Raw genomic sequence first — 27,874 nt, forward strand, 5'->3', positions numbered from 1 at the left:
AAGCTAAAGAAAACACTAAAAAATCCTAATCTTATTCAAAGCCTATAACAAGAGATTATCTCTATCAAAAAATCTCTACATCTTATCTTTCTACCTCTCTCTCCTAAGAAAGTTTATCTCTCTCTCACATTGTGAAAGAACCTAAGGGTTAGGTTATGAAGTTCTTCTCTTCTATCTCTCAAATATGGATTTACGGCTAAGGGTTCTAGGGTTTAGCAAAAAGAGAATATATCTCTCTCAAACTAGGTTGCTAAGAGAATTCACCTAGTGTTTGAGTTTGTGATCAAATGGGTTTATGTTCCATTAGTGTGGCTTGACCAAAATTTGCTTTTCCGATTCGAGATTGAAGCTAGACCATTGATTTTATTTTGAAATTTATCTTATTATAATAAAGACCACTTATAAGTGATCTTTTGCCCAAAAAAAAGAAGAAAAAAAGTATTCCCCGGTAAGAGATCACATAGATCTTTCTTTCAATAAACCAACCAAGCCACAAGAATCAACTCCCAAAACCCTAATTGAAAGCCGGATATTACTTTCCTTGATTGTGTACTCTCATTTGTGACCCACCTCACACCAACCCTTACTGTTACCATAGACAAATGTCATAATACCTTTGTCAAGCCTTAATCAAGAATTAGTTTAACCAACCCAACCACCCCAGGATTCTATATGTGTTTTCACAAAACCTCACCAGGTAATCCCTTACCCAAAGAGTCCCTCTCATAAACTTAAAGAATGTATTCTCTCAAAAAAAAAAAAAAAAAAGGTAAAATCACTGGGTTAAATTTTTTTAAAAACTTTTATTAATTTTCATTCTTAAAATTTATTCTTTTTAAGACATTCATGCTCTCCATGTTTGATGTTATATATTCCTAATAAATTAGGTCCAAAATCTATCTCAAAGATAGGTCATGAAGAGGGACATCTCAACATATAAGTCCTAAAACTCATAAAAACCATGTCCTTAGATAATTACATATCAAATTGCATTTTGTAGATTAAGCAATTCTTAATGATGCAATCTCCATCTCCCCCGCAAACTTAAGCATATAAAACTAAACAAAGTTTGTTATTTGATGGCAGTCACATATATGAAATAAATAATTATCCAATAAATATATGAAATAAATAAGGGCATGTGCATGGACATACACGTGTACGGAATTGTAAACCGACAAACCTATCCTTCCCCCAACATTTACTAAAAGATGCTCTATTTTTAAATGGTAGGGTCTTGGTGGGTCGCCCGATGCGCCTATATAACCTTCTAAAATATCAAGGTTTTAAAAAATGTCCATTTGGATCGAAACAGCCCGATCCAGACTGGTAAGTAAGACCCTGGTTCCCACCATATATCAAGAACCAATCGATTTTATTAGAGAACTAGTCAGAATTGGCCCAACTTTTTATTTTTATTTTATTTTTATTTTTTTCTCTATTTTTCTATTTTTTCTTAGTCCATTCACTCAACTTGGACCGTGGATTCGGTCTTCCAATCTTCTGATCTGGACCCCCAGATCTGCCGATTCGGACCAATTCTCTAGATTGGCGTTCCAGGCTTTTTATAAGCACTATAAAATTCATTCGGGAGATGGTTTTTGGATAATAAATTTCATAGGTCCATGATTTTGACAATGAACTTGAAACAAAAAAAAATAGATTTTGAAACTTAAACATAGTCTATCTTAAAATTTAAACATAGTCTATCTTTAACTTTCTTTTTGAATTGTTCATTTTTGTTCTTCCTTGATTATGAGGTTTTTGAAATGCAAAATCATTGATACAAGGGAAAATTATGTCCGAACCGCTTTATTCTCCCGATATAACAAAAAAAGTATGTTAATATGTGATGTTTATTCGGAGATCCTTCCCACATAAATTTGTTTTTTTTTCATCTTTGCGTTGGATCCGATGTTTCAAATATTGAATGAAATATTTAATTTTATTTTTCTACTTTTTATTTTCATAGGGCTGTCCAATTGAAAAAACGTAAAAGGTGACTGTTTGTAGGGAGGTCCCATGTTTAAAACATCCAATTGCCTTAAACTTTAAGCCACATGTTTGGCGTCATACATATCAACGTGCAAAACATCGGACCACTCAGCACTAAGGAAAATTTTCACTTTTAATCCATCCAATGTCTCAAACATCGAACCGATGTAATGCTTGAACAACATCGAGCGGTCCGATATTGGACCAACGGACCGTTATTGAGAGTAAAGTTCCTACCTAGTGGAGATAGAACCATTTGAACACTTCCATATAATGCATGCAAAGTACCAAAACCTGGTTCCTAGAAATATCCAAGAGAAAGCAATTAAAACTTATTAGAGATGCCACATGAAAATTCTGGGGATGAATTAACCATATTGCATGACAAAGTGTTGCAATTAGTTGTAGGTCAAAGTGTTGTGGTTTGCATATAAAACACATATTTTGAATCTTTTACATGTAATCGCCATATTTAATCACCACATTTTGAATCATTTACATGACCTTGAAATATCATGTGCAAGTTAAAACAATCAACTATACATTTTTTTTTTGGCGTGAGTAAGTGGGGGAGAGGCCTTTACTAATTGAGCCTCGGACACAATGTTGCAAATCATCAAGCGCTAACCAATTAAACCCATGAACTTGTTGTCAATCAACAATACTTTTTCAAAACAAATAGTGACTAGGTTTTACATTCTTTATGCAGATATCCTCCAATTGAAGTCTCATCGACAAGCGTCTAAATGGCATAATATTGAATGGCATCACAATATTGCAACTAACGGTCCGATGTTTTGAATATCGGAATTCCTCTCATATGTAGTAATATAGGCATTTGATGTTTATGACAACAGACCACCTTTCTTTTTTATATAATAAGAATGACATCAGATCGCCTTTTAAACCTCGTTTTGCAAGGTTTAGGGTAATTTGATGTGTCAAACATTCCACCGACCTAAAAGGGTACGAGTACCCTAACTTTTAGGGTTGTCCAATATTTGATCGTCTCCAAAATGCCCCTCAGCCAATTGACCAGTCCCAAACTTCAAAAAATTTTGACAATATTTAATATTTTCAGTCTGATGTTTAAAATATGGGACCGAGATAAAATTGAAAAAAAAAATAAAAAAAATATGGCGATGAATAACACATTTATGTACTAAATCTTTAAACCGGGAGATTAAAACAGCGAGGACGTAATTTTTCCTTGGTATAAAGCTGAGATGCATTCTAAGTGACTTACGATATATTTTAGATCTTAAACCCCTGAACCACCCCGGTGGAGTCATGAGTTCGACAAAATGAACCTTTCCCATTTTCAATGGACTAGTAGTTAAATGGGCAAATCCTATGTTTCGATTAGTGGATCAGCTGGCCTTTGGAAAATCTAGTCTGGATCAACGAACAGGTAATTCAAAAATGCCATACTGGACTGATTATCCAATGTGGGAAATATCACCAAAAAAGTTAAATAATGTTTTTATTTTGAAAATAAAAAATAAAAAAAAGTAACGAATAAAATGGGCAGAAACTAGGCAATTCAGACAATCTGGATCTCCCGGTTCCCTGACATACTCCCCTGATTCTTTAATGGGACTTAGGGAGTCTATGGTAATTAAATTATTCCTAGTTTTGACAAGAACCGGGTTCGTCCCCACTAATTCCCATTCAGATTAGTGTCTCCCAATCCGGATCAGTGAATTTTGAAACTGTGGGCAAGTCATAAAAGGAATCATAGAATTTTGAAACTGTGGGCAAGTCATAAAAGGAATCATATGCCATCGTACATGTAGCGCTAGTAATCATACGCTATAATACAAGTAGCATACAAAGTGCACCACATACAAAGTGTACAAATTTTCCTTTAACATTGATGGAATTGACCATAACGGTCAATTGTTTGAATTGTACGATGTTGATGATAGAGGGTCGAGCTGACAGGCGCACAATTCAGCATTTGGAACCCAAAATATGAAGGCATCTCTAATTTGTTTTTCTCTATTTCAATGCCAAGTCTTATACTTAACTGGCTCTTGCTGTAAATATACATATTTTGGGATTGATCTTTTGTGAACACCCCACTTTGGCTGAGGGGATCTCTAGGTGCTTCAACCCTTAAACCATATGACCTAAACCTAGAAGCCTTCCTTAAACCTAATATCTTGGCAATCCTAAATACCTTAATCCTATTGGAACCATGATAAAGACCATACTAGGCTAGTAGTCAACATTGCACCTAATCCCATCCTCTTGACATCCTAAGCAACATCCTGTAAATGCCATGGAAGCCCTATCATTAGAGAAACTCTAATTACTTAACCATCTTTCTAACCTAAAAACTAACTAATCATCTAATCCATTAGGAAGACTCACTAAATTAGGATAAACTACGATAAAACTTGCTTAATTAGGAGAAACCACTTATAAAACTTTCATAATTAGGAGAAACCACTTATAAAACCATTCAAACCTCGATTAGGAGACATCCCTACACCACAACCTCCTAATCACTATCAAGTAAACCAATTAACCCAAACCCTTATTTTGAACCATTCAATAATAAAAAACATATTAATATATATATATATATATACGGCTAACCAAGCCCCCCTTCTTAAAAGCCAAAACCTCGCTAACCAAGCCCCCCTTCTTAAAAGCCCAAACCTCCTCCTTAAACACCAAAACCTCCCTCTTAAAAATTGAAACCTCCCTCTCAAATATCAAAACCTTCCTCTTAAAGGGGTTAGGTCTCTTGTAATCCCTAAACTGTAAAAACCCTCATTTAGGGACTATTAGGGATTTTACGTATCTTTTCTCTACCTCACCTTTATATCCACAGGTGCCCTATCCTAACCTCGAAATCCTAGCTCTAGGCATAAACCTCGACTCCCATAAAGCCTTAAGACAACCTACGAGACAAGGAACCCTAACCTAATCAATTCAGGCCCTAAGTACCCTAAATCTCTTTTCCATCCGATTAAGGTGAAAACATTATATAACCATAGACAATCCTTAGCCTCAATCCCCACCTCTACAGTCTCAAATTAATCCTCAATTCAAACAAAACTCAAACTCTACTCTGAGTGTTTCGGCCTCAAGACATCTTCACAAACTAGAGGGGAAAGGTCACATCTACCGCCTCAGTCTGACCCAGTCCCCAACTCCAGGTGTTAGGCTCGTGGCCTAACTTGACCACATAGGCCACTTTAAATCTACTTCTCTTTGTTTGTGTTATTTTTCGAAGCTTTTAATATCTTTGAAATTTATTTTGAAACTTCTCTTTTCAAACTTTTAGTTATGGTAAAGGAAAATTGTTTTATGTGAGTTGGACCTCGTGACTACATATGCGGTCCAAAACGTGTTAGGCATCCATTTTAAAGATGGACGCAAGTAGGTGTTCCATCTAAAAACAATGGAAACTAACGATCCAAATGTTTTTTTATTAGAATTATTATTTTTAATTTTTAAAATATACTTATTTTTCATATTAATGATCTCCATGTTGGATATTACATGTCCTTAAAAATTAAGTCCAAAACTCCATCTAAAAAATAGATGTATTAATAGGCCCACATTTCTAAATATGCAGGCTTGGCCACATAAAAACCAGGTCCTATCATAAATCGCTAGTTGAAGCGATAGGTGTATCATAGAAGGAAAGCTGTGAGGCCGACCTTTTCCATGCTCAGAATTTGACTGTATATAAGAGATTTGAATTTCCAAAAATTAATAAATCTCCACAAGGACCAACTAGAAAAACCAGCACCACTACTACAAAAAGTATCAAGAAAAAAAAGTAAGGAAATTTTTTCCATGTGTCTGGTAATGCATTTCTACATTTTCTTCCCCCGAGGTATAAAGCATCCATGTTAAAGATAGATGCATATATGTGGTTCATCTAAAAATAGTTGAAATTTATAGTCCAAAAGTTTTCTTCATAAAATATAATTTTTAAAATTTTAATTTTTAAATTTAAATTTATTTATTTATTCATATTCAAAATCTCTAGGTTAGAGAATATATGTCCATAGAAATTGGGTTAAAAAATCCATCTCAAAAATTGATTTTTTAAGAGGGGACACATTTCTACATGGACTCAAAGAAACCATGTCCAAAAACTAAAGAGAATCCAACAATGCCCAACCCAAAGATGCCACCAAGACAGACTTTTCAACCTGTTATCGACCCAACTAGAAAAGTCGCACTCCTTTACATGCTTTCATGGACTTAGGGCATTCTTCAAGCAAAACTAGGTTGAATTTCTTACCTTTTTGTCCATTTTCCTTTTGTAGAGTGTAAGGCACAGACCATTTGGAGAAACCAAGTCAGTGGTATGGAGGGTTGCCTATGATGAGTAGAGATATGTATCATGATGCCGAAGAGTTATTAATGGTATGTAGGCTTCCATATGATAAGTACCTTTGTTTTTCATAAGTTCTTATTTTTTTTTATTTTTCTATTTTTACAAACTTACTTTATTTTATTAAAAAGATAGCAGGATACAAGATACTTAAATATACATCAAAATCCTCAGAAACCAAGAGCACTTCCGAACTCGCACCATATTTTGCGAGACCATCCGCAATAGAATTTGCGTCTCGATACATATGCTGAAAAGACACCAACAAATCCTCACAACGATCCTGAATTTCAGCCCATATTGATAATCAATTCATGTTGTTCACATGCAAGATTTATCACACGCATGCATGCCATTTCAAGTTTGGAAAAACATATATTGCAATTTTTAAATATGGTAGACTTTATTAATATGTATCAAATTGGTTTCCTATCTTGCCTTATTCTATGAATTGAGATTTTCAAATTAGTGGTTTTGCTTGATTTGCTTTGTTATTATTATTATTATTGTTATTATTATTATTTATATTGATAACATAAATTGGTTTTTCTTAGAAATAAAAGTGGGTGTTTTGATTTAATTCTCTTTATGGAATTTTACACTAGTATTTATAGAAAACATACTTTTCGATTGTAAAAACAATTCTAAGAGGGCTGTTTTATATGTGTAAAAAAGAGAGAATAAAGTTTGTAGCATTGGACTTCATCTTGATTGCTTTTAGGCGTCGAACTTGCGACCACAGGAAAAGTGTTCGAGGTGCAAGAGCCCGCTGACTCTTCAACATCAATCTTTAAGATGGACGTTGTGTAAAATGCATGTCAAATTAAATATGGACAGTGCCAAAAACATCTTTAAAAAAACGTATTTAATTTTATTTTTTTTTATTTTTATGATGAGCTTGGCTTAGATAATAAATCCCTAAAATTTTAGATCAAAAATCCAATTTTAAAGTCAATTTTAGAGGGGGCCTGCACGTGTACATATGAGTCAGCTGACTCATAGAGACCCCATCCGCATCTCCATCAAAATATCATGCCACAACACCGTTCTTTCCAAAAGTCCAGCGCGTGTACTATACTGGTACGCGAGCACACTGTTCACTTGCTTCCTTTGTTAACACAACTATTTATAAGAGTTTATTGTTCTGAATTTAGGATCCTTTTATTCGTCACCGGATCATTATTTTCAAATAACGACATTAGATCTTGCTATCCAATAATTGGACTGTCTATATCTAATTTTGGAGCCAAATGTTTTTCACGCCCACCGAAAGTGCATTTGATTTTTTTTTTTCCTTCTCTTTTTTCTTTTCTTTTGAGTTGGTGATTAGGTTGGAGATGATACATCCCAAAATTTGGGGTCCTAAAACTACCCTAGGTTTGGGTTTCCTTGAGGGAACAAATGGACAATTTGCTCCTGTTGGAGCATAGAATCATTTAAGAAAGTCCAATATTTAAGAGCAAATCCATACCATAGAAGAATCACAAAACAAGTCAACCCAATTATGTTCTCACTCATATTTGAGAAATTCCTAGATTTTCTCAACCCCTATGCTTAACAACAAACCAGACCTCGGCCCCACACATACTTTATATAGTCCATACTTAGGTAAAAAACCACTCTCATCATACTCCCTAGTAAATGAGATGCACAGATATCTTGAGCAACGTCTCGACACCATCGGTCACATGCTGGCCGGAAGGAAAGAGCGACCGAACCTCGGCGAAACCTGAAGCATTCTTGAATTTCCCCGTTCCTCCGGTCACCGATAGACGGCATGAGGTGGACCCCACATTATATACTCCAAAGAAGTTCATACTATCACCATACTCTCCCCCCTCCAACATTGCTGTAAATGCCATCATCTGTGTGCTACCATCTGCTGAGCTGGCAACATACACCCCTTGGGCCCGGCCTATCGGCTGGGCCCCTAGATCCGGGCCTGCAGTCAATATATCATCGATTACTGTAATCGTCCCGAACCCTAATCCCAGACCATCGGGACTGAGTTGTGTCTGACTCTTAGGAGTTGCGGATCCTGCAAACGATGTGCCAGACAATCCCGTGCCTAGAGGGATCCCATTGTTTCCATTAAAGGTTGGGATCGTACCATCGGCATTTGGGATGGCGACCCCACCTCTAGGAATATTGAACCCGATTGGCCTAGCAAATGGCACTTGGCCACTATAGATGTTTCCCAGTAATCCTGTAACTGGTCTAGCGGTAGGGTTACTACCTCCCAGTATGTCATGCATGTGGAATTCTAGGTCAGGTTCGCCCTTGTCGGCCGGAGGGGCGGGATCTACGGCGAGGCTCCCGGCTATGTCGGCTATGGTGATGACCAAGAACAAGAAGTTAGCTAAGTTCTTCATCATGTTGTTGGTTAAGTTATTGTGCTGGTACAAGTAGGGGAGCTAGAGACCAAATCTTGGGTTGGTTTTGATTTTGAAGGGAAAAGAGGGGGTTGGATTTTGCATGGAGGGAGAGGAGCTTAAAAAGGAAAAGAATTGGATGGAGTGGTTGGGTGAATTCGAAAGTGAAGTGGTTTAAAGATGTGTAGTGTGTTAGCTTTGGGATTAGGAGAAAAGAGTTGTTAGGAGGTTGAAATGAAGGTGGGTCTTCCTAGCAATATGTTATGTGCATTGTTACCATATTTAATGAATACACTGTTTGGTTTGGAAAATGGTTTGATAGGGTTGCAGCCCTATCAAAGTTAGTAAAACCTCGCTTCATAATTCATCCAAAATTACAATTCAAGAATTAGAAAACCTATATATCGATCATCTCGACTTGGACATTATGTAGGAGAAAAAAATAAAATTTCAAGCTCTAAAAATAGTATATATTGTAGCAAATTATCTAAACCGTTTATTTCGCCCTAAAAATAAAGGTTCATAAAGATCTGTAACATTGTTTTAGTTGGAAATTTTAGTGTTGAAAATGATTTTCAAGTCATCTTGTAACGAATACGAAATATTGTGACCCCCTTGTATAAAAAATAAATAATTTTTTTGTATACTTTTTTAAAAAATAAAACTTCAATAAAGAGTAGCGTTGAAAAATAATAAAAAACGTGCTTACAAAATCGTCCATATAAGTTTGCGTGGTCTTGCCCTACTTTGTATAATAAAGGGAAAGAATTTTGGGAGACAAGCGACACATGAGTAACCTGAACATCAAACGTCCACTTTAAAGATGGATGTAAACAAAAGGGCACCCAACTAGATGGTTCCAAAATATTCATAATTTTTTTTATTTTATTTCTTTTTCATAGTCAAAATCACCATGGCCTAGATCACATCTCTCTTACAAATTTGGATCTAAAATCCATCTTTAAAATGAACTTTAGATGTGTCGTAGAGTGGGCAGTGTCTTAGAAACCCCGTCCCATAATAAATTTAGACGCGCTTTTATTATATGGAAAAGTATATAATAATACCATTTATCTTTAGTACATAGTAGTCACAGTTAATCTTGATCATTGATATGAAATTAGATGGCTTAATTTATTTCATTAGCCAAGCTCAAACTTCAAAATAAATTTTTTTTTTAATTTGTGACACACTCAAGCTATCAATTTCATCAAATGGTTGTAAGTAATTGTGACCTCCTTATGTCAAATGTAAATGGTCTCATTGTATACAATCCTTTATTATATTGCATAACAATTCTTTCAGGAAAAAGTTTATATAGAGCCAAGGCTCTAAAAAATTAAATTAAAACTCACCTCAAAAATTTCACTAGAAGAGTCTATTTTGATGCCCAAATATCCTCAAATTGATCATCTCGACATCAAGATGCATGGACATGAGAAAAAAATAGATTTTAAGTTTTGAAAATAGTGCATATTGTAATGCATTTTTGGACCGTCAATATTCAAGAGTTTCAAGTTTTCATAGATTTGCTTAATCTATACTATTTTTGAAGTTTTAAATTTTATAATTAAAAAATAAAAATATATTTTAAGGCTATCACAAAAAGTTTCAATATTGAAACCACATTTCTCAACAATATTTGAAGGTGCACTTTGCTTTGATTGTTTAGAGCCTCAACTCTATGCAAACCGCATCCTTTATTTTTTTGGAAAAGTATACAATGAGACCATTTGCCTTTGATACAAAGTGGTCACAATTAATCTTGACCATTGAATGTGAAATTGGGTGGTTACAATTATTCTATTGATCAAGCTCAAAGTTCAAAAGGAATTTTATCGAACTTTTTGACACACCCAAGCTATTATATTCACATCAGATGATTATAAGTAATAGTGACCTTTTTGTACCACATGTAAATGGTCTTATTGTATACAATCCCTTAATTTTTACATAAGGAGGTCATAATCACTCTTATCCTTCAGATTTCAAATCGGATGTTCTCGAACTTTGTTACACAAAGTACGTTATCTAATTTGAAATCAGATGGCTTAAGGTATTTGTGACCTTCTTGTAGCAAAGGTAAACGGTCTTATAGTATACAATCCGACATAAAACATATATAATATAACTATAAAATATTAGAATTTACATCCCATAAAATAAAAAATAATTTCAATCAAGTCTCTACAACTAGTATAATCATGTACATCCTTCTTTATTCAAGTCAATCTTCCTTTAGAAAAGAACATTCTATGGGGTGTTGATTTTGGTGTCACCAGCCTCAAAATCTCCAAATCTCCATCGTGACAACACAATCACCAGCTTACCATTCCAATCAGATCATATGCCTTTATGGTTTCTTCTTTTTTTCTCTTTTGTTTTTTGTTTTTTGTTTTTTGTTTTTTGTTTTTTGTTTTTTGCTTCTTGTTTTTTTGTGTTTTTTTAGTCTCTCTCCCCTTAAACCAAACACACACTGTATTGTTTAATGAATATGTTTGCCTGCTTACTAGTAGACGTATCCACTTCCATTTTTGTATTTTTGTGGTGTATGCGTTCTTATCTATTAGTTCTCATCCCGATTTTAAAGTCCGTGCTCTTGCTGATTTTGTTTCTAACCAGCTAAGTAAACGATCTAGGTATGATTCAATATTCGCGATTCATGTTTTCAAGTACAAGACGGTTCTTAATTCCCAACAAATAGGACCACAAAATGCTAGCATAGATTATTGAGGGTGTAAATAAGAGTGGCTGGATTTAGGAGATGACTTCTCCAACAACAAAATTGAGCCCTTAAACGTCCAGAATCTTTACTTGAAAGCCCGCTAAGTATCTTCTTCTGATTTTCACATGAAAAGAGTCTAGTTTTGGAGGAATTTTTTTTTATTGCAAATATTCCCTCATTTTCTATCTATGTTATTGAACACCAAACCCGCAATCTCATCAATCTAGAGGTTGAAGGTAGCTACTAAGGTTGATTTCAGTATCTGCATACATTTCCTTGACACCTACTTTCCTTACATTAATCACCTTAACAGTAGAAGGTGAAAGAAAGTCCTATGTGATCTTTTGTTGGAGAAATAATTTTTTTTTTTTAAATAATAATCACCCCTTGTAATTTTGGCAACAAGATTACTCACAGATGGCCTTATTACAAACAATAGAAATTCCAAAAATAAATAACACATCAAATAAATCTCAACTACTTGATGTCATTCATACAACCTAATAGTATGTTTGAGAATATAAAATAAAAGAACTGACAATTAAAAGAAAAGATGTCAGAGATTACCTCAACCGAGCTTTTTACACCCCACACAGAGTCACCACATTCAATGGCGCGAAATCTGTGGTCTAGGTTCAATCTCGAACCGGGATAGCTGATTTCGGCCAAACTAGGTAACTACCCTTTAAAATTTCTACTAAAACTTTAACCCCCAAAATTAACTTAGGTCTAGAGAGGAGAGAGAGTACTACCTAAAATTTGGTGATAAAAAAATAGAGAGAGAAAGATGGAGGAGAGAGAGTGGGGCATGCCCCTCTAGTAGAGAGAGAGAAGAGAGGTTTTGTGTGTGTAGAGATTGGAAAGAGCACCCCTATTTATAATGTATATTTAGGTTTAGTTCTTAAAGTTTTCCCATAGTTTGCCTCTTTCATGAGATTGAATCTAAACCATTGATCAAGATGACTTGTGGGGTGAGAGATCTGAGCCATCCATTCCATAGATGGGCCATCAACATTATGGAAAGTGCTTGAACTATTATCTCCCTTTCCTTAAACCATTTTTCAATCAATATATTTAAATAAAATAAATATCATGTATTCCATAAAATTGCATGATCCATGTCACATATTCCATAAGGATATGTCAAATATTATCAAGTAAATAAATACTACCAAATATAAATAAGATGAGGCCAATATTTATTATCTATTCAAATTGACCATATCTCTTTAAAACAAACTTTCTATAAAACAAATAAAGCCATGGTCAATATTTTCCTTCCAAGATTTGACCACATGCTACAAATCAAACTCACTTTAACTTAAAAACTTGAACATAAAGCAAACAAGAGAATCCAAAGAGGGTGGGCCCCCACCCACATGCCACACTGTGGGCCTTTGTAAACTTTGGGGCCCCATGAAATTTTATAAAAAACATGAAAATTAAATTAAAACTAATTAATATATATTTGAATTTTTTATAACTTTGTAAAATCAATAACTGTATTTTTATAAAACCAAATATTACAAATAAAATATTGAGAGATTCATAAAAATTCAAATAATAAAACTAAATTCATTTTAATAATAAAATGAACACAATTAAATCAATATGATGGGAAAAATGATTCATATGGTTTTAGAAATTTAATCTGTAAATATGGGGTACTCCACCTCCAACTGTGGACTACAGACCACACTAGCTTTATCCAAGCAGGGGCTTATTAGCGGGCCACCAAAGTCAGGTCGATAAATCAAAGGGTCACAATCCCAGTCTGTAGATTACATATCGTCCCCTAGAGACGAGTCAAGGTCACCACGACCTAATGCAACCACAGCTCTTTGGTACATAGGGGTATCTCTCGCACATGCATACGCTTCCCCAAAAGTAGATATCTTGCTTTCTTGGACGATCAATCGATATGCATACCGTGTGATGAAACTTGAATAAATATGTATGAGGTTTTGGCCCCCGTCTCAATAGGCCTACCATAACACGCAAGGGTCATACAGTTCCTCGGCTCTCTCATCTAGGCATAAGCCTCGACCTTATCAAGGGTTAACCCAAAACCCTCCTCGGTTAATTTTTTATGCCCAGGTACCTTGGGTTTTCCAACCGTCTGGTTTAGATCAATAAGCAAAGTTTGGTATAAGCAAACATCATTTGCTTAGTATGGTTCTCGAGGGACTACACTCTATGTTTCACTATAATGAAAGTATTTCAATACACACTCATAAGGCCTTTAAAGACCATATAAACCTAACATCTCCCGTTTGGCCTTTGAAGGCCTTACATTTTCTCTTCCTCATTTTCTCTCATCCACATCGCTCTCACATGTCTTACAAAAATATTAAGGACAAGTCCTTTAGTTAGAGGGTCTGCAATCATCAAATCTGCAGATATGTAGCAGATCTCGATCTCTTTCAATCTTACCTCATTTCTCAGGTGATAGAAATAAGACTTAATATGTTTGGAGTTCTTGTGAAACCGGGGCTCCATAGAGACACAAATAGCCGCAGTATTGTAGTAGAAAATTCGCACTGTCTCACAACGTACATAATGAAAATTAAGTTGATTAAGAAACTTCTTAATCCACACGGCCTCCTTGACTGCTAGACAACATGTCACATACTCGGATTCTTGTTTATTTGACTTCTAAGAAACCGCACCTCCTCCAAGCATAAACACATACCCAGATGTAGACTTTGCATCATCTGGATCCGCGAGATAGCTTGCATCTGAATATCCCTTTATTGCTATTTCAGTTCCCCCCTTATACGTGAGCGTATAGTTCATGGTCTCCTTTAAATATCTGAAAATTCTTTTTACAGCTTTCCAATGCTCCTCTCCTGGATAACTTTGGAAACGGCATACCAGACTCATGACGAAGGACAAGTCAAGACTCGTTACTGTCGGGGCATACATAAGAGACCCAATTGTGCTCCTGTATGACATTCTCTCCATAGCTCTTATATCAATATCTTCAGTAGAACACATCTTATTACTAAGCTTCGTCTTTTTGTCAATTGGGGTAGACATGGACTTACACATACCCATATCAAACTTTTCCAAAATCGACACCCCTTACCATGATCTAGATAACCAATGAACATGGATTTAACATTTTTGGGTTGTAATTTGGTTCTAATTTGATGTGGGATAAGGACATGGGCTGAGCAACCCCAAACTTTCAGGTGGTCAAGGGAGGGAGTACGACCAGTCAAAATTCAGTGAGGAGTAAGTGGGGTAGCTTTTGTGGGAGCCCGGTTAAGGATGTAACAGGCCGTTAATACGGCTTATCTCCAAAACTCCAATGAGAGATTTGCATGGCCCATCATACTCCTTACCATTTCCACTAAGGTCCTATTACTTCTCTCAGCTACACCATTTTGTTCAAGAGTATAAGGCATGGTGTACTGATGGATGATCTCATATTCAATGCATAATTCTTTGAAAAGGTAAGATGAATATTCCCCTCTTCTATCGGTTCTAAGGACTTTAATTTTCAGGTTGATTTGATTATCTACTTGAGCCTTATATTCTTTGAATTTTTCTAGGGCTTCTGATTTTGCATGAATAAGGTTCACATGACCATATTGTGAATGATCATCTATAAATGAGAAAAAATATATTTTTTCACTTTTGGTGGTCACATTCATAAATCCACATATGTCACTATAAATGATTTCCAATATGCTAGTAGCTCTTTTTGCCCTTGTGGTATTTTTCCTTATTAGTTTTCCTTGCATACAAGACTCGCACACTTTCGATAAATCTCCCTTATAATTTTCAAGAATCTCATCCCCTTTTAATCTTTCCATTCGTTTGATATTAATGTGTCATAACCACATATACCATAGGGTATCATCTAATTCATTAGGGGATGAGACATAAGCAACGTTCTCTTTTATTTCAATAGTAAATAGCCCGTCTACAAGTCATCTAGTCATGATCACATCTTTTCCCTTCTTGACCACCACTTTCTTCTCAAAAAAAGTGGTTATGAATCCAGCCATAGACATCTTAGAAACCGAAACTAAGTACTTCCTCATATCATGAGCATAAAGTACTTGCTTTAGGATCAAGGTGCTCTCACTCTTCAGTTTCAGCTCAAAATCTTCAACTTCAAGTACATCAGCCTTCTGATTTCCTCCCATATAAATAGGTTATCGTCCTGACCCCATGGGAGTGAAAGAATGATAACCTTCCTTGGTGTCTACGACATGGCCCGTAGCCCCCGAGTCAAGACACCCAGAAGCTGCCTTGAGATCAGCTAGCATGGACTCGAAAACCACACATATCAATTCCTTGTTAGTTCCACTAAATTTGTTGAACAGACAATTATTGGTTATGTGGCCCACCTTTTTGCAAATAAAACAAGTTCGAGTCTCTCTCTTTGCTCTCTTATTTCCAAAATCTATTCATTTGAAATATATTTTCTTCTCAAAAGTATTTCTTCCCTTTCCTTTATTAAATTTAAAAGATGGTTGAGATTTTACCATATGCACAACATCCCTTGGGGTTTGTCTTGAACTCTTCATTTCTTTTTCAGATTTGATTGTCGTGATGAGTTCCTCCAATTTTGATACTTTTCTTCTAGCAGAGATGGAAGATATGAAAGTCTTCCATGAATAAGGAAGAGAATTCATTAAATGAATTACTAGCATAGATTCATTGGGCTTCATGCCTGTATCTTCCAAATCTCTGACTAGTGCACGAAACACGTGCACATAATCTGCAAACTTGATACATTCTATCATTTTTAAATCATTGTACCTACTCATAGCCATAGTTTGCTTCATGAGAGAGGGTTCAAGTTTATCAAAAATCTAACTTGCAGTATAGATTGACTCGTACTCAGAAGCATATGAGTCAGTCATGAGACATAAAAGAATGTGCTTGCATCTCAAGTTTCTCATCTTCCAAATGGCGTACTCGTATTTGATTATTTGAGAAGAGTCGTCAGTTGGACGACGAGGTTCGGTTTTCAAAGAGTACCTCATGCAAGTTTTCTTCATGGAGCACAAATTTCATTTTTTTTTTTCATGAAGCAAAGTTGGTCCCATCAAAACTTTCGATTTTCAGGATCTCATAGATGAAGATACGAGCAGCCATTATATTCTCAAGCCAAAAATAAGAAAATCCTCATAATGGCAATCAAGTAAAACTAGCTCTGATACCAATGAAAGAAAGACCTTTGCGATCTTTTGCCGGGGAAATACAAATTTTTTTTTTTAATAATAATCACCCCTTGTAATTTTGGCAACAAGATCACTCACAGATGGTCTTATTACAAACAATAGAAATTCCACAAATAAATAACACATCAAATAAATCTCAACTACTTGATGTCATTCATACAACCTAATAGTATGTTTGAGAATATAAAATACAAGAACTAACAAATAAAAGAAAAGATGTCAGAGATTACCTCAACCGAGCTTTTTACACCCCACACAGAGTTACCACATCCAATGGCGCGAAATTTGTGGTCTAGGTTCAATCTCGAACCGAGATAGCTGATTTCGGCTAAACTAGGTAACCACCCCTTAAAATTTCTACTAAAACTTTAACCTCCAAAATTAACTTAGGTCTAGATAGGAGAGAGAGTACTACCTAAAATTTGGTGATAAAAAATTAGAGAGAGAAAGATGGAGGAGAGAGAGTGGGGCATGCCCCTCTAGTAGAGAGAGAAAATAGTGGTCGTGTGTGCAGAGGGAAGAGCACCCCTATTTATAATGTATATTTAGGCTTAGGGTTTCTTATAGTTTTCCCATAGTTTGCCTCTTTCATGAGATTGAATCTAAACCATTGATCTAGGTGACTTATGGGGTGAGAGATCTGAGCCATCCATTCCATAGATGGGTTATCACCATTATGGAAAGTGCTTGAACCATTATCTCCCTTTCTTTAAACCATTTTTCAATCAATATATTTAAATAAAATAAATATCATGCATTCTATAAAATTGCATGATCCATGTCACATATTCCATAAAGATATGTCAAATATTATCAAGTAAATAAATACTACCAAATATAAATAAGATGAGGTCAATATTTATTATCTATTCAAATTGACCATATCTCTTTAAAACAAACTTTCTATAAAACAAATAAAGCCATGGTCAATATTTTCCTTCCAAGATTTGACCACATGCTACAAATCAAACTTACCTTAACTTAAAAACTTGAACATGAAGCAAACAAGAGAATCCAAGGAGGGTGGGCCCCCACCCACATGCCACATTGTGGGCCCATGTGCACTTTGAGCCCCCATGAAATTTTATAAAAAGTATTAAAATTAAATTAAAATGAAGTAATATATATTTGAATTTTTTATAACTTTGTAAAATCAATAACTGTAATTTTATAAAACCAAAAATTACAAATAAAATATTGAGATATTAATAAAAATTCAAATAATAAAAACAAATTTATTTTAATAATAAAATGTACATAATTAAATTAATATGATGGGAAAAAAGATCCATATGGTTTTAGGAATTCAATCTGTAAATATGGGGTACTCCACCTCCAATTATGGACTACAGACCACACTAGCTTTATCAAACCGACCCAGTGTTTCTCATGACCCACAGTCCAAGCAGGGGTAGCGGGTCACCAAAGTTAGGTCAATGAATCAAATGAATCAAGGGTAGCAATCCCAGTCTGTGGATTACAAGTCTTCCCCTAGAGATGAGTCAAGGTCACCACGACCTGATGCAACCACATCTCTATGATGCATAGGGGTATCTCTCGCACACGCATACGCTTCACCCAAAGGTGGATATTTGGCTTTCCCAAATGATCTATCGATATACATACCGTGTGATGGAACATGGATGAGGTTTTGACCCCGTCTCAGTAGGCCTACCATCATACACAAGGGTCACACAGTCCCCCGGCTCTCTCATCTAGGCATAAGCTCCGACCTCATCAAGGGCTAACCCAAAACCCTCCTCGGTTAATATTTTATGTCCAGTCCAACTGTCTAGCTTAGATCGATAAGCACAGTTCGGTATAAGCAAACATCATTCGCAGTATGGTCCTCGAGGGACCACATTCCCACTGAGTTTATGTTTCACTATAATGAAAGTATTTGAATATACACTCATAAGGCATTTAAAGGACACATAAATCCAACAGAACAGAGATAGGAAAAGAGCACGGGCTTAATTCGTTAGCGCTTGACGATTTGTAAAGCCTCATCCTAGTTCAATTCCTACCACATCTTAGGGTCGATTCCTACCAAGGATAAGAGTCCTCTTCCCACTGACCCACCCAAAAAAAGAGAAAAAAAAAAAAAAAAAAACCTACAACAACAGAAGGGAGGTAGCTAGGGTTTCAAGGGGTTGGAAATTTTGATAAGATCACTATGTACATTATTGAAGTCTCGAAGAGAGGATGATATGAAAGTACATGGATTGGGAAACTCAACTCTACTTAGTATGTAGTAGTCACAAAATATGCAAGGATTTCTAAAAATTAAACTCAAGCCTTCAATATTGCAACATTTCTTTCACTCATAATGTAAAACACATATTCTTAACTCTGAAAAAGAGAGAAATTTAGTTCTTTCTTGTTGTTGTTGTTATTATTGTTACTATCACTATCGCTATCACTATTGCTATTGTTATTATTATCATCATCATCATCACTATTATTAGAGATGTTCACTATTATTAGAGATGTTTTTATATAACACTGACACCTTATAAAAGCAGTACAATCGCACATCAAAACCCACCACAAAATGAAATTATGGTGTTGAAAACCTTTATAATGGTCTCAATATCTATTTGTTTCCTTGATTATGAAATTTGAGGCTCCAATAATAATAAAGATCTAGCAGATTTATGAATGGTGGAAATACAGTTCAAATAATGTCTCACAAGATACATTATTGTTGTTATTGTTCTCTGGTCTATGTAAGGCCTAGGACTAAACAACAGTAAAGATATGAAAAAAAAAACATTGGAAAATGAAGTTATGGTGTCAGCCTAAATGGTCTAAATACCTCTTTATGCTATTGATTACGAAATTTGAAGCTCCAAAAATGATGTAAATTTAATAGATTTGTGAATACTGAAAATTGATAGTCTTAATAATGTGCGACAAGATGCAAATTTTTTAAAGTTTGAAATATTTTTCTTTTAGATACATAATTATCCCATGAGGGTCATGATCCTTTGCTTGTTTCAAATGATGGTGTGTCCACTTTGAGTAGCACTGCCCAGGTTTGCCAACTTTCAATGCTTCACCACTTTCTAAAACTGAAGAAGCTTCTCAACTTGCCGTTAAGGCTGAATTACCTTAGCCTCAAGAAGAAAATCTTCCAGACTGCACAAGAATTCGGGCTGGGAAAAAGGGGAGAGGAGGAAAAAAGCAGGATTTTGTCATTCAATTCCCTTCTTTCTTGGTCAAGGGTTGTATTGTGGAATGATTGCACTGGTTATCAGGAAACTTGTACAATAAATAGACAGTTCCGGGTTTTTATGTTTGAAGTTTGAACATTCAGTTTTATGGGCTCTCTCTCTCTCTCTCTCTCTCTCTCTCTCTCTCCACATTTTTGCTTTTGGAATGTGAAATTACATCACCAATGTCATAAGAGAAATTAGCAGACCCCATTTTAAGTTGGGATGTAGTTTATGGGAGGCGGCAATCTTGGAGACTTGAGGATGTGTCATTATGTTTCTCAGTTGAATTAATCATATCAGAGGATGAGGAAAAACGGAGAGAGAGATTTGGGGAAGCACGGGGGAGAGTGAGAGACAGGGGATGGAAAAAACAGGGAGAGAAGGATTTGGCGGAGAGAGAGAGGATGGAAAGAGAGAGGATGAAAAAAAATGAGAAAGAGAGAGTTGGGGGAAGTATGAGGGGTTTGGGAGATGCGCGGGGAGATATAAAAAGACGGGTAGAGGGACAGAGGGGTTCCGAAAAAGATAGTTTTTTTTTTTTTGAAAAAATGGATAAGATGGATAAACCGGGGTTGCAGGACATAATAAATGAGCTTATAACTGAAACCTAAAAATAGGGATCTATGAAAATATTTTTTCAAAAAAATTAAAAATAAAAGTGGGGTTGGTACAAAATATAGAATGCTATCAGCGGAATGCTAAACCATAGGAAAGAAATAGAATAAATTTTAATGGAAGTGGGAATATAAATATAAAACTATTAGGATAAAATTATGCCAAAGTGTTAGTCATGGAGTATTTAGTGTTTATAAAAATTCGTGCATTGATATTTAGAAATTGGTTGCAAACTATTTAAAATATGTAAAATTTGTTAAAAAATAATATTAATTTTTGTATTTTAAAAGTTCTCCAAAAAAAAAAAGAATCATAAATGAAATTTCAAAGCATTAAAAATTTAGATGTAAATACATAAAAATATAGGTTTAGAAATTTCAATTTATTTGAGATACATTAAATTTCTACTTTTAATTTCAAATTTAAAAAAAGATTAGCCGATAAGGACCATGTCAAACAATGCAATCCCCCATCAAAATAAATCATACATAGGTAGCATACAATTTTAAGCATTTATAACATTTGAACGTCTCTTAAATTAATTGTAAATGTAATTTAAAAACCATTGAAAATTTGGAATTAGAAAAAAAAAGAGAAGCAAAAACTTGGTATCATTTAAAATATTTAAACATGTAATTTAATTTGAAATTTAGTTAAACTATTTGTAAAGTATTATTTAAAAATGTTATTTAATTTGAAATTTAGTTAAACTTTGTAAAGCACAATACTATGTACTTCAAATTATAAATTATAGAATTTAAAAAACTTAAAACTATTAAAAATTTAGAAGATAATGGAATAGTTTAAAAGTGATATTATTTTTTTTTGGTAGTTAGACTAATCCAAAAAATAAAAATAAAGTATCGGAAATTATTGAATAACAATTAACGCAAAAGAAATTATAGAAAATAGAATGCATGCCTATCCCTAGATCTTAATGTAGCCCAATATAAAGGCAAAACACTTTGCTTTATATAAATCTCAATGTTCACCAAAAACCAAAATTCATATAAATACTATGACATCAAATTTCATCGACATATCAGAAAGAAGAAATAGTACTCAAAACAAAGAATCTCGAAAACTTATTTGTAAAATACTTACATAGAAAATATTTGTTATCATTTTCTTATAAAAGAATTAAAATTTACAATAAATAATATTTAAGAATTTTGAGAATCATAAATATGTGTAAAATACCATACATAATTTTTATATAGCATTTAAAAGTGTTAAGTTTTTCAAAAATAAGAAAGGAAACCAAAAATGTCCTTGATTAAAAATTTTAAAAAGTTAGAATTACAATATAAAAAATTTGCAATAAAATTCATACACGTATCTACAAAAAGAATCTAATGTTTTTAGCTTTCCAAGCATGCCTCTTACATGTAGGAGAAAGCCAAAGAAAGAAAAAAAGGAAAGAAATGAAATCATTTCCTTACAAAATAAATTTTTTAATGATATTGAGAAAGAACAAATATAAATATTATTGACAAAAAAGAAAAATTGTTTAGCTTGCATGCATAAGTGTTTGACCATAACTTTGAATACAAATCTAAAATAAATTCAATCAATTAGCTTTTTAATAATGAGAAACTAAAAATATAAAATCCATGAGATAAAATTAAAAAGATGGGCATACCTTATTTAAATATTGGCTTTGGAGAGAATGAGAGAAATCAACCTACATGATACGAATAAAATAAATAAAAAATGAAGATAAGAGAATATGATAAAATCAACATATAATAGATGCAAACCTTGTTGACAAAGAAAGAAATGGCAAATATATATTGAATCACATAGATTTGATTATGACCTTACAAACGATTACTTCAAAATTAATAAATATAATGTTAGGAGGAGACACAATTAGACTTACGTGAACTTCTAAAATGAAAGCCTAAAAAGCAAAGAAAAAAAATTATAAAGCAACAGCCAAAAGTGAATCTGAATTTTGTTGCGCTTCACATTTGTTATTTTATTAACAAAAAAAAAAAAAACTAATATTAGGAGGAGATATAATTAGATCTATGTGAACTTTTAGAAAGAATAACTAAAAAAATTACAAAGTAACACACCAAAAGTAAATCAAAATTTTGTCACACTTTGGATAAGAGTAAAAACATCTAGGACATAAATGATGCATCAATAACATTTGGTCACGAATTGATACATCAAATTAACAAACTTTAACAAAGAATTTCTTATTAAATAATCAAAAAATAATTATAAGATATTATGTTAAGGAAAAATTACATACATATCCATTATAGTTTCTGTTATTACTGCTCTACTGAATAGTTTCGATTATTATTACCGTGTCTGTTTTTTCATGTCAAAATGAAAATTTTTAGAAAAAAGACTTTACCCTTTTTAGTTGTTGAACAACGGAATTCAAAGTATTTTCACCAATTTCAAATTTTGGGTTCTTCAAGAACCCAAAAAGGTTTTCTCCCTTGTGGCGTATTTTCTGTATTTTCTCTACCTCTCTAAAGTCAAAGTTATCAGATAAAATCAAAGGGGAACGACTTGTTTGAGCCCTTAAATTTAGAAGAAATCTTAGAGATTATGAGATTAGAAGATTAAGAGAAATCTTGCAGCGTATTCTCTCGATACCTCTGGGGAACGACTTGTTTGAGCCCTTAAATTTAGAAGAAATCTTAGAGATTATGAGATTAGAAGATTAAGAGAAATCTTGCAGCGTATTCTCTCGATACCTCTTTGAAAGTCACGTTTATCCGATAAAATCATGAAGAATAACTAATTTGAGCCCCTAAATTTAGGAGAAATCGAAGGGATTATGAACTTACCCAAAAACAGAGACCTGGGTGAAGAGGAGAGACAGAGTTTAAAAAAAAAAATCATTTTTACCCATGTAATGTAGGGAGAGGATACGCAGACCCACCATAGAAAAAAAATTTCGGTCATTGAAGAACTGAAAATTTAAAATTTTTAGTTATTCAAAAACCGAAATTGGCCCCGATAATATTTTGAATTCTGTTGTTGAAAAAGGTAAAGTCGTATTTTTTAAAAATTTCCGTTTTAACATGAAAAAACGGACACGATGAACCCTAAAGAAAGTGAAAAGTTAAGAAATTCTTTTTTCTCGAATCAATCTCTCTCTCCGTACCATTTATCTTTATCCCCCATCCTTCCGCCCTCTCTCTCACGCCCTCTCCCCTTCTCTCTCTCACGTCCTCTCTCTTGCCCCCACCCACTCACGTCCTCTCTCTTGCCCCCACCCACTCACGTCCTCTCTATCCATACAGCCACGGATAATAAATAAATAAATTAAGATATGGAAACAATCTCTTTCTCACTCTCTAATTAAGATATAGAAATAATGTAGAGATATGGAAAAAATTTAGAGATGTCTCTTGTGTGCATGCTCAATATTTTGTCTCTCTTTAATTTAGTTATCCTAAACTCTCTTTAATTTAGTTATCCCAAAGTAAAGTAAGGTCCTATTCTATCTCTCTCTTCCCCTAAAGTTAAGAATCTATCCTACACTCTATAAAATTAAGACATCTTCTTATTTTTTAAAATTAAAGCTTTTTATTTCGCGACATGTGTTCACACCCCTTAATTCTCGCTTAATAATGTAATACAGATAAACGTAAGAAGTTATTTTTTTTCATTTATTTATTTTTATATGCGGAGATAACTAAGCATGTTAAATTGAAGGAGAAAGCTAAATACAGCAAGGAGAATTCTCTAACTAAGACTCCCAATTCATTTATTTATTTATTTTTGAAACCGAAACTTTAAAAGAAATAGTAGAAAACGATGAAGTGGTGAGAGGTGCAAATAGACTTTGCTGTTTGAGACATTCACCAAAAGAAAACATTAATGTCTGAGAGAGAATTGCCGGCGTAAGTGATAGATGGTTGCGCACGACCATGCCAGGAAAGAAAGATCTATGTAATTTTTTGTAGGGAAAATATAATTTTTTTTTTTAAATAATAATCATCCCTTATAATTTTATTACAAACAATAGAAATTCTAAAAATAAATAACACATCAATAAAATAAATCTCAACTACTTGATACCATTCATACAACCTAATACTGTACTTGAGAATATAAAATAAAAGAACAAACAATTAAGAGAAAAGATACCGAAGATTACCTCAACTGCGCTTTTTACACCCCACACTGAGTCACTACATCCAATGACGTAGGATCGGCGGTTTAGGTTCAATCTCGAACCGGGAAAGCTAATTTCGGCCAAACAAGGTAACCACCCTTAAATCTCTACAAAACCCAAATTCCAAAATAATTAAGCTCAAACCCCAATTTTTCCAACCCTTATATTAGATCTTGAGAGACCCTTAGATTAGATATTGAGAGAGAGACAGTCTATGTTGGGGCATGCCCTCTAGGGTCATTTTAGGAAAGAGAGAGAGTAGAGAGTAGAGAGAGAAAATCAGAGAGTAGGGTCTTTTTAGGAGAGAGAGTAGAGAGAGAAAATCAGAGAGTAGAGAGAGAGGGGTGTAGCCCCTAGGGAAGAGACAGAGAGTTTATGGGAGAGAGAGAGGTGTGTAGAGATGGAGAGAGCACCCCTATTTATAGTGAAATTTAGCTCTAGGGTTTCTTTAGGGTTTTCCATAGTTTACCTACTTTTTGAGATTGAATATGGACCGTTGATCAAGGTGACTTGTGGGGTGAGAGATCTGAGCCATCCATTCCATAGATGGTCCATCAACATTATGAAAGGTGCATGAACCATTATCCCCCTTTCCTTGAACCATTTTCCCATCAATAAATTAAATCCATTAAAGATATAGTGCATACCATAAATTACATATTCCATCTCATATTTTCCATAAGAATATTTCAATAATATCAAGTCAAGATATTCCTTCAAGATAAGATATGGTCAATATTTCCTAAGCAATATTTGACCATATGCTATAAGATATAGTTACTATATTTAATAACTTGAAGATAAAGCAACAAGAGAAGGTATCCAAGGGTGGGGTGTGCCACCCATGTATGGTATGTTGGGCCCCACTTAATACCCACATGGTGGGCCCATGTGCATTATGGGCCCCCATGTATTTTTTTTTTAATAAATATTTGAAAATTAAACAAAATGAATTTTAAAACATTATAACGTTGTAAATTAATAACTTCATTTTTATAAGTCCAAAAATAAGAAATAAAATATCAAATGACTTATAAAAATTCAAATAATAAATCTAAAATAATTTAATAATAAAATGAGCACAATTAAATTAATATGATGAGAAGTGGATCCATATGGTTTAGGAATTCAATCAACGATCACGGGGTACTGCACCTTTAACTGTGGACTACAGACCACACTTTCTTTATCGAACCGATTCAGTGTTTCCTATGACCCATAGTCCAAGCAGGGGCTCATTAGCAGGTCACCAAAGTCTGATTGATGAGCTAAGGAGTTGCAATCCCAGTCTGTGGATTACAGGTCCTCCCCTAGAGACAAGTCACGGTCATTACGACTTGATGCGACCACAGCTCTATGGCGGATAAGGGTATCTCTTGCACATGCATATGCTTCACCCAATGGTGGATATCTAGCTTTCCCTAACGATCTATCTATATGCATGCTCAGTGATGGAACATAGATGAGGTTTTGGCCCCCGTCTTTGTAAGCCCACCATCATACACAAGGGTCACACAGTCCCTCGATTTACTCATCTAGGCATAAGCTCTGACCTCATCAAGAGCTAACCCAAAAACCCTTCTCGGTTTATTTTTTTATGCCTAGGTACCTTGACTTTTCCAACCGACTAGCCTACATCGTCAAGCAAAGTTCGGTATCCGCGCAAATATCATTTGCTTAGTATGGTCTTTGAGGGACCACACTCCCACTGAGTTTATGTTCCACCAGAATAAATGTTTTTCATTACACACTCATAAGGCCTTTAAAGGCAACATAAACCCAACATCTCCCACTTAGTATTTGAAGGCCTTACATTCTCTCTTCCTCACTTTCTCTCATCCTCATCTCTCTCACATGTTTTACAAAAACATTAGAGACAACGCCCTTAGTCAGAGGGTCTGCAATCATCAAATCTATAGATATGTAGCTGATCTCGATCTCTATCTCACTTAATTTCTTAGGTGATAGAAGAATGATTTGATATGCTTGAAATTCTTGTAAAACTGAGGCTCTTTAGAGACACAAATAGCCGACTGTCGCATAAAATTCGTACCGCCTCACAACGTACATGATAGAAATTAAGTTGATTAAGAAACTTCTTAATCCACACAGTCTCCTTAGCTATTGCACAATATCTTGTTTCTTTGACTTTCAAGAAATCGCACCCCGTCCAAGCATAAACACATACTTAGATGTAGACTTCGCATCATCTGGATCCGTGAGATAGCTTGCATCTGAATATCCCTCTATTACTATTTCAGTTCCCCCCTTATAAGTGAGCGCATAGTTCATGGTCCCCTTTAAATATCTGAAAATTCTTTTTACTGCTTTCCAATGCTCCTCTCTTGGATTGCTTTGGAAACGACTCACCAGACTCATGACGAAAGACAAGTTAGGCCTTGTTCCCGTCATGACGTACATAAGGGACGCAACTGCGCTCTTGTATGGCACTCTCTCTCTATGACTCTTATATCCATGTCTTCGGTAGGACACATTTTATTACTAAGCTTCGTCTTTTTGTCAATTGGGGTTGACATGGACTTACACATACTCATATCAAACTTTTTCAGTATCCTCTTACAGTAGGTTGTCTGGGAAAATTGGATAGTCTTCTCTTTCTTATTTCTTATTATCTTGATGCCTAACACATATGAAGTTTCTCCAAGATCCTTCATATCAAAGTATTGTGCAAGGAAATTTTTCGTCTCTACTACTTGGGCAATTGAGCTACTAACAATTAGCATATCATCCACATATAACGATATAAAGACCACTTCACTCCCATTGACCTTTTGATATATGCAATAATCCTCATTATTTGTAGAGAATCCTGCAAGAGCAAGGGTCTCTTGGAATTTTATGTACCACTGTCGCGATGCTTGTTTTAGGCCATAAAGGGATTTATTAAATTTGCATACAAGGTTCTCTTTCCCTTTCTCCTCAATTCCCTCAGGTTGGGTTATGTAAATTTCTTCTTCTAAATCCCAATTTAGAAAGGCTGTTTTGACATCCATTTGATGAACCTCAAAGTCAAAATGGGCTGTTATAGCTATAAGGATTCGAATGGATGGAAATTTGGCAACAGGGGAAAATGTCTCCTCATAATCTATCCCTTCTTTCTAGGTGAAACCCCTTTGCAACCAACCTAGCTTTGTATTTTTCTATTTTCTCTTCAGAGTTCAACTTTTTCTTGAAAATCCACTTACAACCAATGGCCTTACGTTTTTCAGGTAGG

General features: G+C 34.6%; 1 protein-coding gene across 1 annotated transcript; it reads right to left on the reverse strand.

Annotated features, from left to right (window-relative positions):
• Window positions 1-7,793: 7,793 nt before the first annotated feature.
• Window positions 7,794-8,808, reverse strand: LOC18444013 (dirigent protein 16). The gene has a single exon (XM_006854192.3). It carries the CDS (start codon window positions 8,731-8,733, stop codon window positions 7,993-7,995), a length of 741 nt encoding a protein of 246 aa, XP_006854254.1. The 5' UTR covers window positions 8,734-8,808; the 3' UTR covers window positions 7,794-7,992.
• Between the last annotated feature and the right edge of the window lie 19,066 nt (window positions 8,809-27,874).

Source organism: Amborella trichopoda, chromosome 7 (assembly GCF_054954075.1).
Source record: "Amborella trichopoda isolate Santa Cruz 75 chromosome 7, AtrichopodaSantaCruz75HAP2 v2.0, whole genome shotgun sequence".
Taxonomy (NCBI): Eukaryota; Viridiplantae; Streptophyta; class Magnoliopsida; order Amborellales; family Amborellaceae; genus Amborella; species Amborella trichopoda.